Source organism: Podarcis liolepis (genome assembly GCF_965112155.1).
Source record: "Podarcis liolepis genome assembly, chromosome: 1".
Taxonomy (NCBI): domain Eukaryota; kingdom Metazoa; phylum Chordata; class Lepidosauria; order Squamata; family Lacertidae; genus Podarcis; species Podarcis liolepis.
Genome location: NC_139554.1, coordinates 3372826 through 3385435, shown reverse-complemented (window position 1 = coordinate 3385435; position 12610 = coordinate 3372826). Strand labels below are relative to the sequence as shown.

The 12610-nt window shown below is 47.0% G+C and overlaps 1 protein-coding gene across 2 annotated transcripts; it reads right to left on the bottom strand.

Moving 5' to 3' along the window:
* Nucleotides 1-1195: 1195 nt before the first annotated feature.
* On the bottom strand, nucleotides 1196-5989 carry ARF6 (ARF GTPase 6). Of its 2 annotated transcripts, none has more exons than XM_083516252.1 (2): nucleotides 5881-5989; nucleotides 1196-5166 (listed from the first exon to the last, which is right to left on the bottom strand). In XM_083516252.1, exon 2 carries the CDS (start codon nucleotides 4700-4702, stop codon nucleotides 4175-4177), a length of 528 nt encoding a protein of 175 aa, XP_083372378.1. In that variant the 5' UTR covers nucleotides 4703-5166; nucleotides 5881-5989; the 3' UTR covers nucleotides 1196-4174. The 2 variants fall into 2 exon arrangements, with proteins under 2 accessions (XP_083372378.1, XP_083372377.1); XM_083516251.1 differs by having other exon boundaries at nucleotides 5289-5892.
* Nucleotides 5990-12610: the final 6621 nt, after the last annotated feature.

The window sequence follows — 12610 nt, the reverse complement described above, 5'->3', positions numbered from 1 at the left end:
GGTCAGGGCGGCCAGGTGTTGTAGTCCAGAAGCATCTAGAAGACCATAGGTTCCCCAACCCTGTTTTACATCCTCCTCTCATAGTTACTTGGGACACGGGTGGTGTTGTGGGTTAAACTACAGTGCCTAGGATTTGCCGATCAGAAGGTCGGCAGTTCGAATCCTCGCAACAGGGTGAGCTCCCATTCCTCAGTCCCTGCTCCTGCCAACCTAGCAGTTCGAAAGCACGTCAAAGTGCAAGTAGATAAACAGGTACCGCTCCGTTGGGAAGGTAAACGGAGTTTCCGTGCGCTGCTCTGGTTCTCCAGAAGTGGCTTAGTCATGCTGGCCACATGACCCGGAAGCTGTACACCAGCTCCCTCGGCCAATAAAGCGAGATGAGCGCTGCAACCCCAGAGTTGGCCACGACTGGACCTAATGGTCAGGGGTCCCTTTACCTCATAGTTACTGCACTCTCCATCCTGAAATCCTCTTGTGCTTTTCACTTATTTGAGATTTGTCACACGTTTTAAACCACTCTCTCCTCTCTAACTTTTCTTTCTAAAGCACTGATTAATTTTCTAAACCTTCTCTTCCTTCCATGCAGTATCTTCCAGTACTGATCTCTTTGGGACTGCAACGATCCCTTCTTGACAATCAGACCTTTTCCTGTTGGCTGCGCGTTTCCTTAAAGCAGCACAAATGTCCTACATACCGTATTTTTTGCTCTATAAGACTCACTTTTTCCCTCCTAACAAGTAAGGGGAAATGTGTGTGCGTCTTATGGAGCGAATGCAGGCTGCACAGCTATCACAGAAGCCAGAACAGCAAGAGGGACTGCTGCTTTCACTGCGCAGCGATCCCTCTTGCTGTTCTGGCTTCTGAGATTCAGAATATTTTTTTTCTTGTTTTCCTCCTCCAAAAACTAGGTGCGTCTTGTGGTCTGGTGCATCTTATAGAGCGAAAAATACAGTAGCTGTCTTTGTTTAATACATCATCATCCTTGAGGAACACATGTGGATCAGATATTCTTTTGACTTTTCAACACCAGATAAAGTTACATTTCACTCAGTTAAAAAACCCACCCCCCAAAAAACTCTCCTCACCCCTAAGAATCCTCCCCGCAGGCAAACTTTTCAACACCTGCCAAAGACTATGACACACACAAGTATTCAAATATACTTATTTCTCCCATGTTCAAACATAACAGGAGAACTGCACTTTATAATTGCTTTATTTTCTGCTTATTAGTTCTTTTACCAACACTACAACCATATTGCGAACACAAAAAATCCTGTTTACTTTATTCAGGGAGATCACAGTCTACAGACTCATTCACTTATCAGACAAAGTTAACGCCATTCAAAAACGGATTCAGTTGCACTTTATAGAGTCACATGAACACAGAAGTTGGATGTACTGAACCTTTTCCCCCTAAAGAAGTTGAATTCTAAGATTGCATTTTATCTTGCAAGCTGCAGATAAATCTCCAAAGTCATCAATTTTTATGGCTACCTTTGAGCCAGAGAGAACACAAAATGTTGTTTCTTTGAAAGAGACACTTAAAATGAAACTTTACTAATTTTTGTTCAGTATCAAAAGTTATTTGATGCATCTGTCACACATTTTTCAACTTCATGTTTCCCACCAAAGACTGGCAATTTAAAGGGGAAAACAAAACCAGAATTAATATTTATCTTTTTTTACCTACAAAACTGGCACACTTGGAGGAACAAAATTGACATACCAAGTAACGATTTCAAATTAATGTATAAGTTATATGACAATTTGATTCTGTCTTGGTGAGAGAAAAGATACAATAAACCCTTCACCAAAGGTAAAACCACCCATGTTTTTACTGCAGTTAAGATTTATATGAAAGTTTGAGAACTAGTAACAGATCTTCAAGTTTTCCAGTTTAGGCAACTACTTTGTGCTTGGCTTTAGTTATTCCAGAAGACTACACTTAACTGTTTTGTGGACTTTTTGTTTGCATTACCACCCTTGCCAATGCTGCCAGGAAGAAAGATTCTAAATTTATTTTTATTGCAACCAGAATGTAGCATTTTTGTTCGATTCTCTCACAAATTTGTTGCTTTAGTAGAACTTTTTGTGAACCACTGCCGTTTTTCCGATGAAAATTAATTTTTGTTCTGATCCTAAAAATTATTTTATGTGAATAATCTGCATCCAATTTGGAGGAAGTAAAAAATCCAAATAACTATGATATATGTTTATTCAGGATCAGAGCTCAAGTTTTTTTTCTGTTAATGATGCTAAGCATTCAGTTCTAAGAAATTAATTTCTCATTACTTTATCCCCCTCAAATATCTTTGGTACAAGCTCTAGAGTCCACAATTTAAGTAGCAAAATCAACACTGAAGAAGTGTAGTGTAATGCCCCAATTTTATTTCAAACTCATACCCTTTAACAAAAGCAATTTTCTTCTGGTTTTGTAGCAATACATTCCTAAAATTCCTCAGATGAGTTTTACTCCTTGAGGAAATCTGAAATTAATCCTTAAGGCTGAATAGGAACCAGCTGCTTTACATTTTTTGCACCTAGTATTAATACGTGATTGAAACCATTTTTATGCTAACCTGAATTCACAATCATTTCCCCCCATACAACTAATCAGACATTTGAAAGCTGCGATATGACAAATGAGATGCTTTGCCCTTGAAGAACGGAACGTGGAAGTTTACATTCATAGTCGTTTGCTCACTCTCCACCTGAATCATTGCTGCCCTTCCAAAGGGCTTTATACATCCAAAGCAGATCAAATAAAGGGACTACCAGAACAGAAGTCTAGAATTTGTCTGTCACTGCCTGCGTGAATTCAGTATGGTTTTGTAACAGATGAAAGGGAAGCAACTTCCAAAGACACTCATTTCTTCCATTTAATTAGTAGTATCTGCAAAACCAAGTTGCCACATCCTTCCTTCATATTAGTACATCGCAATAAATTCTTAAGAGTGACTTATTCAAATCATAGTATAGATGCAGATAGATGCAGGCTCCCCCCCCCGCCCCCTCAAGTTAATAAAGATGCGTCTTAGAAGCCAAGCTAAAAGGTCTACAAATAATCTACTTAAGTTTTTAGAAGCTTTTAGACCAATTGTGATGCTGCCACCTTTGTCTCAATTATTAAGACAGGAAGAGTTTTTAACATTCAAGTTTTGACTACAAGTTTATGATTTTTTTTTTAATGTGTACATCACACATTATTCTTACGAATTATTGCTGCACTTTATGGAATGAAAGCATATTTGCACTGAAACTGGAAAGTAATGCAACTACTTAATGCTGCAGCAGAAAAATTAACTTTACAATGCAAAGTACAGGAACTGTGGTTTGACACTAGTCTCGTTTCATCCTGCCTACGGTTGCTATTTAGAATGGAAACTTATTTGCATCCTTAATCATGCATTATATTTGGTTCATAACCTCCTGCAGCTAACATTTTGAAGTGGTTCTTGAATTACCCGGCCATCACTGGGCCCAGTAAGCAACCATACATTTATTCTAAATGCTACCCTTCCGATTTGTCAAAAGGCCAGATAAAGGAGATGAAAATTTTAGTTTCTGGTTACAGGTAAGCTCTCACCATAAAGAGGACAGACTGCAGTTTGTTCATAAGCAATGGTTTTCAGTTTACTAGATAACAAGAGACCTATCAACATATTCTGCATGGTTGCAAAAGGAAGCAAATCTACAGCAGATGATAATGGAGAGGGGGGGGTCAGGGGGAACTAAATCAGAAAGCATACATTTAAAAAGGTGATGCCTTAGCCCCAAGACTCAAAACAAATGAAGTCAAATCATCATAACCAAGGGCTCTCATAGTATGAGAAAAGTTGCTTTGCAAAGCTATGTGTCTCCTTCCCCCCTCCCCCCCCATGTCGCTGGAAGCTTGCCATATAAACTAGTGCTTGTGTTCATTCACAGTTGAAGATTAGAGCATCTTAACACCAAGCAAGAATTGTATTAAACTGGGGATCCAGTCAAGTATGTGGAAGAAAAGGGTGGTAACTGGCGAAGAGGTGAGCAATCATTGTAATCCTATGGATGCTTAATTTCAGAACATTTTAGTATGGAGGATCATTCTTTCTCGGGAAGCAAGTATTTCTTTCCCCGCTAAACTCTCTTGAAGACTAGTAATAGTTTGTCTCTTTTTTTTAATTTTTAATGATCATTAGGATTTATAGTTAGATGTTAACCATGTCAGCCCTTCGTAGAGTCCGTCTCCCGAGGTGGCACAGGACGGCTGAACATACCAATTCCTATCCCTGATTCGGGTCAGGCCTAGTTTCTCTTGGATCTCGTGGGGCTTCATGGCGTCAGGAAGGTCCTGCTTGTTGGCAAAGATAAGGATGATGGCATCCCGCATCTCCCGGTCGTTGATGATGCGGTGCAGCTCCTGCCGGGCCTCGTCTATGCGGTCCCGGTCAGCGCAGTCCACCACAAAGATCAGGCCCTGGGTGCCCGTGTAGTAGTGCCGCCACAGCGGCCGGATCTTATCCTGGCCCCCGACGTCCCACACGTTAAACTTGACGTTTTTGTAAGTCACGGTCTCCACGTTGAAGCCCACGGTGGGGATCGTCGTGACCGCCTGGCCCAGCTTGAGTTTGTACAGGATGGTGGTCTTGCCCGCCGCGTCCAGGCCCAGCATCAGGATCCGCATCTCCTTGTTGCCAAAGATCTTGGACAGCACCTTGCCCATGATGGCGGCCGGGGGGAGGCAGGCATCCACGGGGGGAGAGGGGGGCAGAGAGTTAGGGGGTGGGTGGGAGAAGAAGAAGAGGGATGGGCTGTTGCTGCACCCGCCAAGTAATCCACACAGGTGGCGGTGGTTGGGGGGGGGACCACACCTGGACAGGGGAAAGACCAGAGATTTACTGGTCTCTATGGGGCCCAAGAACTTGAGGAAGGGGCTTTGGGGGAGGAGGGAAGGGGGTAGAAGAGGAATAATGCAGCCCCCACTTATATGCACCAAGAGAAGGAACAAGGGGGGGGGAGATGCTTGACTTGAGACGAAGAGGGGCGAGGAGGGGGCGTGGCCTCGCGGCGAGGGGCGTGGCTTGGCGCGAGGGGGCGGGGTCGCGAGGTCTCCTCGCCCGTCAGTCAGAGCAGGCCCGGGAGCCTCCCCGCGCTCTGCTGGGCTCCCCCGGGCGTCGCTTCGGCGCTCTGAGGAGAAAAGAGAAGGGGGAGAGGAGGAGGAGGAGGAGAGTCAGTCGGAGGCTCCGTCAGGGGCGGCGTGAGGGGGAGGGAGGAGAAGGGAAGCCCTTGCCGCCGCCGCCCGCACTTACCTCAGGGGGCGCCGGCTCTCCCTCAGCGCCAGCGAGCTGGGCCGTCCGCCGGCCGGCCGGCCTTTCCGGGTGGGAGAAGGGGCCCTCCTGCCCAGCCGGCCCGCCTCGCTTCTTCTTCCCTCACAAACTCCCTTGCCTGGCTTCGCTGGCTCGAGGCGGCCGGCGGCGACGCGCATGCGCGCAGCTCGCTCCCTCCCTCGCCCGACCGACTTGCGAAAGGGAAGCGGCCCCGCCTATAAGACGGGGGGAGGGGCGAGAGGGCGGGGAAGCGCGCGCGCGCAGTTTAAACCCGGAATGCGCACGCGCAGAGTCAGGGCGGGAAACGAAGCCCTTGCGCATGCTCAGTGGGTCGCCCGCTCCCTTCACAGGGGGAGCCTCTGTTCTGTTCAGTTCTGTTCCTTCCACCATTAAGCTCGGCGTTTAAGCGCCGCGCCTTTTCCCTTCCCCGAGTGCCGAGACAGAAAGAGAGGGGGAAATATCACCTCAGGTGGTCGCCTCTCGAACGGGCATATGCGCATGCGCGGTTCCATTTCGCGCAGCCGCATTTCCAGTCGCCAATCCCGGAAGAGAAACCCCCACGGGGAGAATTTACCTCAAGGGCCCGGCCGAAGACCGCGCAAGTGTGGTGGCCTTCTCACCTAACGTGGCCTCTCTCTACTGCGCATGATCCGGAGGAACGGTCTCAGAGACGGAACTGCGCACGCGCTTCGTGTCATCCCCATGAGCCGAGAACGCGCGATCTACGTCAGTTGCTGCGCGACTCGGCCTCACGTCTCCTTAAAGGGCCACGCACGTGGATGGGAGCCGAGATAAAATAGCAATATTTGACATATTTGCGGCCTCTCGTTAAGCGCTCCCTTGCCTGAAGGGAAGATATGTAAGAGCGGGAGAAGAGGAATGCAGACCACGCCCTCTCCTGAATTGCAGCTGATCTCATGCAAAGCTTATCTGTCCTGTCCAATTTCTTAAAAGACCTCAGGCGACTTTTTCACCTCCTTCTCGTCCCAGGTCTCAGCTCTTGTAAGGCCCATCATGGTAAAGGCTAAAGGGACCTCTGACCATTAGGTCCAGTCATGGCCGACTCTGAGGTTGTGGCGCTCATCTCGCTTTATTGGCCGAGGGAGCCGGCGTACAGCTTCCGGGTCATGTGGCCAGCATGGCTAAGCCTCTTCTGGCGAACCAGAACAGCACATGGAAACGCCATAGTGGAACCTATTCATCTGCTTGGACTTTGACGTGCTTTCAAACTGCTAGGTTGGCAGGAGCAGGGACCGAGCAACGGGAGCTCACCCCGTAGCTGGGATTCGAACCACCAACCTTCTGATTGGCAAGCCCCAGGCTTTGTGGTTTAACCCACAGCACCACCCCATCATAATATAATATGATAAAAAGGACTTAATATTTATTGCATTCATTGCTTGCTACATAAAACGTCTCAGAGCAACTCCAGAATGTAAGAACATACAGAACCATAGCTGTCAACCTTCCCTTTTTTTGCGGGAAATTCCCTTATTCCAGCATTGTTTCCCGCTGCTAACCTGGATTGTTAGATATCCCGTAGACTGTCCCCGGGACAGGTGAGGCTTCTGCTCCCTCATTTTCGAGGCTGCCTTCTTTTCAAATCTGAAAGTTGACAGCTATGTGCAGAACACAAAATATAAAGTAACAAAAAGGAGAGAACATTGTTAACCCAAAGTGCTCATCCTGCAATATTATGATGGCCTAGATGAAGGTCCACCTTGCCAACAAAGGTCCGTATAGTTCAAGCTATGGTTTTCCCAGTAGTGATGTATGGAAGTGAAAGCTGGACCATAAAGAAGGCTGATTGACTAAGAATTGATGCTTTTGAATTATGGTGCTGAAGGAGATTCTTGAGAGTCCCATGGACAGCAAGAAGATCAAACCGATCCATTCTGAAGGAAATCAGCCCTGAGTGCTCACTGGAAGGACAGATCCTGAAGCTGAGGCTCCAATACTTTGGCCACCTCATGAGAAGAGAAGACTCCCTGGAAAAGACCCTGATGTTGGGAAAGATGGAGGGCGGAAGGAGAAGGGGATGACAGAGGACGAGATGGTTGGATAGTGTTCTCGAAGCTACCAACATGAGCCTGACCAAACTGCGGGAGGCAGTGGAAGACAGGAGTGCCTGGCGTGCTCTGGTCCAGGGGGTCACGAAGAGGCGGACACGACTAAACGACTAAACAACAACAACAAGATGAAGGTCCACCAGGCCTGTGTGTTGAGCAAGCTGCTTTATGGAAGTGAGCTGTGCGCAACTTCCAACTGTCAGGAGAGATGCACAGCAGGACAGTGTCTCAAACATATATTCTCCCAAGGCCACATTCCCAGCAATGTCTACACTGGCTTGGTCATGTCCACAAAAGGGAAGATGGCAGGATCCCCAAGGATTTGCTCTGTGGAGAGTTGGCTTCAGGGACCAAATCCAACTCTGAATTATAAGACGTGAAGGCTGACAATATCAACCCCGCTGTGTGGGAATCCCTTGCAGATGACCGCAATACAGGATGGATAGCCAGGTCCTGCATCCACAGCAGTGACCAGAGGAGGAAGGACTGCTTGGAGGAGCGCAGAGAGAAGAAATATAATAATAATAATAATAATTTATTATTTATACCCCGCCCATCTGGCTGAGTTTGTCAGCATCGCCCTAGAGAGCCAGTGCACCAACTGGACTCTTGCACCTCAACCCCGACTGGGCTGGGCGAGCTGGGTAGCACCGCCAGAGACCTCCTTCCCGCAGGAAACGGTCACAGTGCTGTGGACTCACAGCTGAGAGCTGAGAGCACCAGATTCACTGTCTCAATACTTCAGTCGTTGCGCAGCAGAGTTTTGCAGAGTCTTGCAGAGTATAAACCACTCGGAGAGCAGCTCTGTAAATATCTACAACTATGGTACAAAACTATATACAGAGCTAAATATTCTGAGCATAAAGCAATGCTATACTGAGAGTCTGCAGCTGCTCTTAGCAGCAATCTAATCTCTAGGATCTCTAACACTCTCACTCTCTCCGATATACTGACTGACTGACTCTCTCACACACAGATATGTTGCTGGGCAGAATAAGTTAATAGGCAGGACACGCCTCCTCTTCTCTGTGGAGAGTCAGCAGAAACCATCAGGAGATGGTCAGGAGATTCTTGGGTATGGGAGGGGTGAAATCTCCTCAGAGTTTCCCCAGCCACTCTGGGCGGCTTCCAATCAAGTGTTAAAAACAATACAGCATTAAATATTAAAAACTTCCCTAAACAGGGCTGCCTTCAGATGTCTTTCAAAAAGAAGATAGCTGCTTATTTCTTTCACATCTGCTGGGAGGGCGTTACACAGGGCGGGTGCCACTACCGAGAAGGCCCTCTGTCTGGTTCCCTGTAACATCACTTCTCGCAATGAGGGAACCACCAGAAGGCCCTTGGCACTGGATCTCAGTGTCCGGGCTGAACGATGGGGGTGGAGACGCTCCTTCAGGTATACTGGGCAGAGGCTGTTTAGGACTTTAAAGGTCAGCACCAACACTTTGAATTGTGCTCGGAAACATACTGATTCATGTCATGATTCATCTGTAGCAGCACAACCAGATGCCTTCATCAGCCTTCAGCTGCAACAAAACATGTTTCACCCCCAAAGGCGCACTCCTCCATTGTCTCCCAACTATGGTCCCACTTTGGCCTGATCCTGCCAGGCTTTTTCTTATGTTCTGCCTATTCTCACAGCAGATCATTTACACACAGTCTCTAACCATCATGATATAGGCAGGACTGTGGTGGTGTCCTAGCGATCAGCTGTGGGCATCTAAGCAGTTTGGGGAGACACAGCCCACGTAGGTGGGTTTTCTGAACAGAAAAAAAGAGTATTTCTCATTATTTTAAGAATGTGAGAGGAGCCTCCTCGATGAGGCCGAGGGCCCATCTAGTCCAGCCTCCTGTTCTCACAGTGGCCAACCAGATGCTTGTGGGAAACCAGCAGTCAGGATTCGACCACAAGAGCCCTCTTCCCACCTGTGGTTTCATAGAATCATAGAATCATAGAGTTGGAAGAGACCACAAGGGCCATCGAGTCCAACCCCCTGCCAAGCAGGAAACGAATCATAGAAGTGTAGAGCTGCAAGGGATCCATGGGTCTTCTGGTCCAATCCCCTGTGATGCAGGAAACTCAACTAAAGCATCTATGACAGATGGCTATCCAACCTCTGCTTAAAAGCCTCCAATGAAAGAGTCCACAACTTCCTGAGGAAGCCGGTTCCACTGTCAAACAGCTCCTACTGTCTGAAAGTTATTTATTCATTTGAGAATACAGTGTTGATTCAGTGTTTTGATCTTTGCTGCCATCTTCTGGATGATGGACACACAGGAAGCAAACAAGGAGCCCTGGTGTGGTGGCTCTTGCCTGTAATCCCAGCTCCTTGGATCTGAGCCTGGAAGGTTGCTCTAGCTCCAGAGTTCTAGGCTGCTGCTATGGACTACCATAGGCGCCGACTCCATGGGGCTTGAGGGGGCCCGAGCCCCCTCAAAAATTTGTTTGGGGGGGCTCCGCCCCCCCCAATAATCTCCGGCGCCCCTCCAGCAGAGCGCCGGAGATTATTGAAGGCTTGTAAACCCTTCAATAGAGTCCCGAAACCCCTCAATGAAACATCAGGATTTCTCAAAGAACCATCGCTGACCAATGGGCATCGTCCAAGGTGAGAGGCAGCCAATCCGAAGTCAGGAAGCAGCAGCCCCGTGTCTGGAGCGCGCGATCCGCCAGGAGAGCGCAAGAAACCGAGAGCAGAAAGCGGGGAAGAAGCGCGCTACAAAATGTAGCAACAGCGGATACAATGTTTCCTCCTGTTTCCTTGTTTCTTGCAAGACAGAAACAGAGGGCGATCCAGGGCTCCCCTCCCTCCCTCCCTCCCTACCTCCCTACCTCCCTAGCAGAAGGTCCTTGGAGCTGATTAATAGGCGCAGCACGCTCTCCCCTATTCGCTCACGAGGCGGCGGCGCCACTTTATTTGCATATTCATGAGCTTATTTATTATTCATGAGCTTTCCCGGGCCCCCCCCAATATTTTTTATAAGTCCGCGTCCCTGTGGACTACAGTATGTTGTTGAATGAGTGCATTGCTAAGGTCAGCATCAATACAATGGTCCTCAGTGTGTCAAGATCCAACCGGATGCTGAATTCGCCCAGGTCAAAGCCACCACCCTGGGCATCCTCTCTTCTGAAAATAAAATGCACATGTCTCTGAACTTGTGCAAAGTGCCTATTATCCCTGGAAACAATACTCCTCTTTGCTATCAGGCTGGCTTAAGTCTATCTAAGCACATTTTGAAAATTAGTGCTACGCTTACCCCACTTGTCCAAGCAGGTGGAATCTTCTTTCTTGTAGTTTGGCTCCATTGCTCCGTGTCCGCTTCTCTGGAGCAGCAGAAAACAACCTTTCTCCCTCCTCTATGTGACATCCTTTTATATATTTGAACATGGCTATCATATCACCCCTTAACCTCCTCTTCTCCAGGCTAAACATGCCCAGCTCCCTTAGCCGTTCCTCATAAGGCATCGTTTCCAGGCCTTTGACCATTTTGGTTGCCCTCCTCTGGACACGTTCCAGTTTGTCAGTGTCCTTCTTGAACTGTGGTGCCCAGAACTGGACACAGTACTCCAGGTGAGGTCTGACCAGAGCAGAATACAGTGGCACTATTACTTCCCTTGATCTAGATGCTATACTCCTATTGATGCAGCCCAGAATTGCATTGGCTTTTCTAGCTGCCGCGTCACACTGTTGGCTCATGTCAAGTTTGTGGTCAACCAAGACTCCTAGATCCTTTTCACATGTACTGCTCTCAAGCCAGGTGTCACCCATCTTGTATTTGTGCCTCTCATTTTTTTTGCCCAAGTGCAATACTTTACATTTCTCCCTGTTAAAATTCATCTTGTTTGTTTTGGCCCAGTTCTCTAATCTGTCAAGGTCGTTTTGAAGTGTGATCCTGTCCTCTGGGGTGTTAGCCACCCCTCCCAGTTTGGTTTTGTTTTGTTTCCATTAGAAGGAGGTCTCTGGAGACTTACTGGTATTTTGTAATATTTGCATTTATTTGCAAAATTACAGGCCGAGCATGGATGGAGCCACCGTTAGGATTACATCATTATTGATCAATTAATGAGTTGCCTTTTACATGCTGGTGAAGGTGATTACGGTCATATAATAAAAACAGCTAAAAAGTCTACTGTTTTAAAACTGGAAAGCTGAAAAACAAAAGAATAGTGGGTGAAATGTACTATAGTAATTAATTAATTAATTAATAACACAAAACACCTAAGGCAGAGGTGGCTTCATCCAGGTGCAAAAACTTGTCAAAACAAAAATATTCTATATCCACCTGTCCTATAGGCACCACTAACCAGCATTTTCAGAGCCCTGGGACTTTGTTCACACCGTCTGATTTTTAACATTCGGCTCAGGAAAGCAGGTCACCTGATGCCATGTGAATGGCAGGTGGGCACCACTGCCCACCTGCCAAATTTGGCGTCTCTCTTTGTGTGTAGCTTCAGGTAGGTAGCCGTGTTGGTCTGACACAGTCGAAATAAATAAAAAAATTGTCCAGTAGCACCTTATAGAGACCAACTAAGTTTGTTCTGAGTATAAGCTTTCGTGTGTGTGTGTGTGTGTGTGTGTGTGGAAGGCATGTAGCCAACCCACTGTGGGATCCAGTTCCCCATCCCAGATTTAAACACTCAAGGCCCAAATCCACTTTTCTCAAGAGTATCCTCTCAGACAGAGCTTACAGAGGCTTACCTTGGCTCTCTCTCAGTCTGGCCTAACTGCAGTTTTTAAGTTGCAGATAGGTAGCCGTGTTGGTCTGCCATAGTCAAAATCTGACATCAAGAATCACAAAACAGAGAAACCAGTAGGAGAACACTTCAATCTCCCAGGACATTCTATACAAGATCTCAAAGTAGCTGTTTTACTACAAAGGAATTTCAGAAATAGACTGGAAAGAGAAGCTGCTGAATTGCAACTCATTACCAAACTTAAAACCATGGAGAGACCTGGTTTGAACAAAGACATTGGATTCTTATCTCATTATACATGACTAAGCCATTTTTCACCTTCTCACCCCTTGCCTTTTCCTTTAAGACCTATTGCAGTCGTTAAGAGTCGTCAACAGGCTCATCTCAGCTATCTGCCAATCTCCCATTCCCACCACCCTTCTGAGTAATACCCCTCCCCACCTTCTCACTATATAGAAGGATCTGGCAACTTCTGTTTCAGTGTATCTGAAGAAGTGTGCATGCACACGAAAGCTCATACCAAGAACTAACTTAGTTGGTTT

Bases quoted from the DNA above. Each gene is read 5' to 3' on its own strand.
- ARF6 (XM_083516252.1), bottom strand. From the start codon at position 4,702: ATGGGCAAGGTGCTGTCCAAGATCTTTGGCAACAAGGAGATGCGGATC.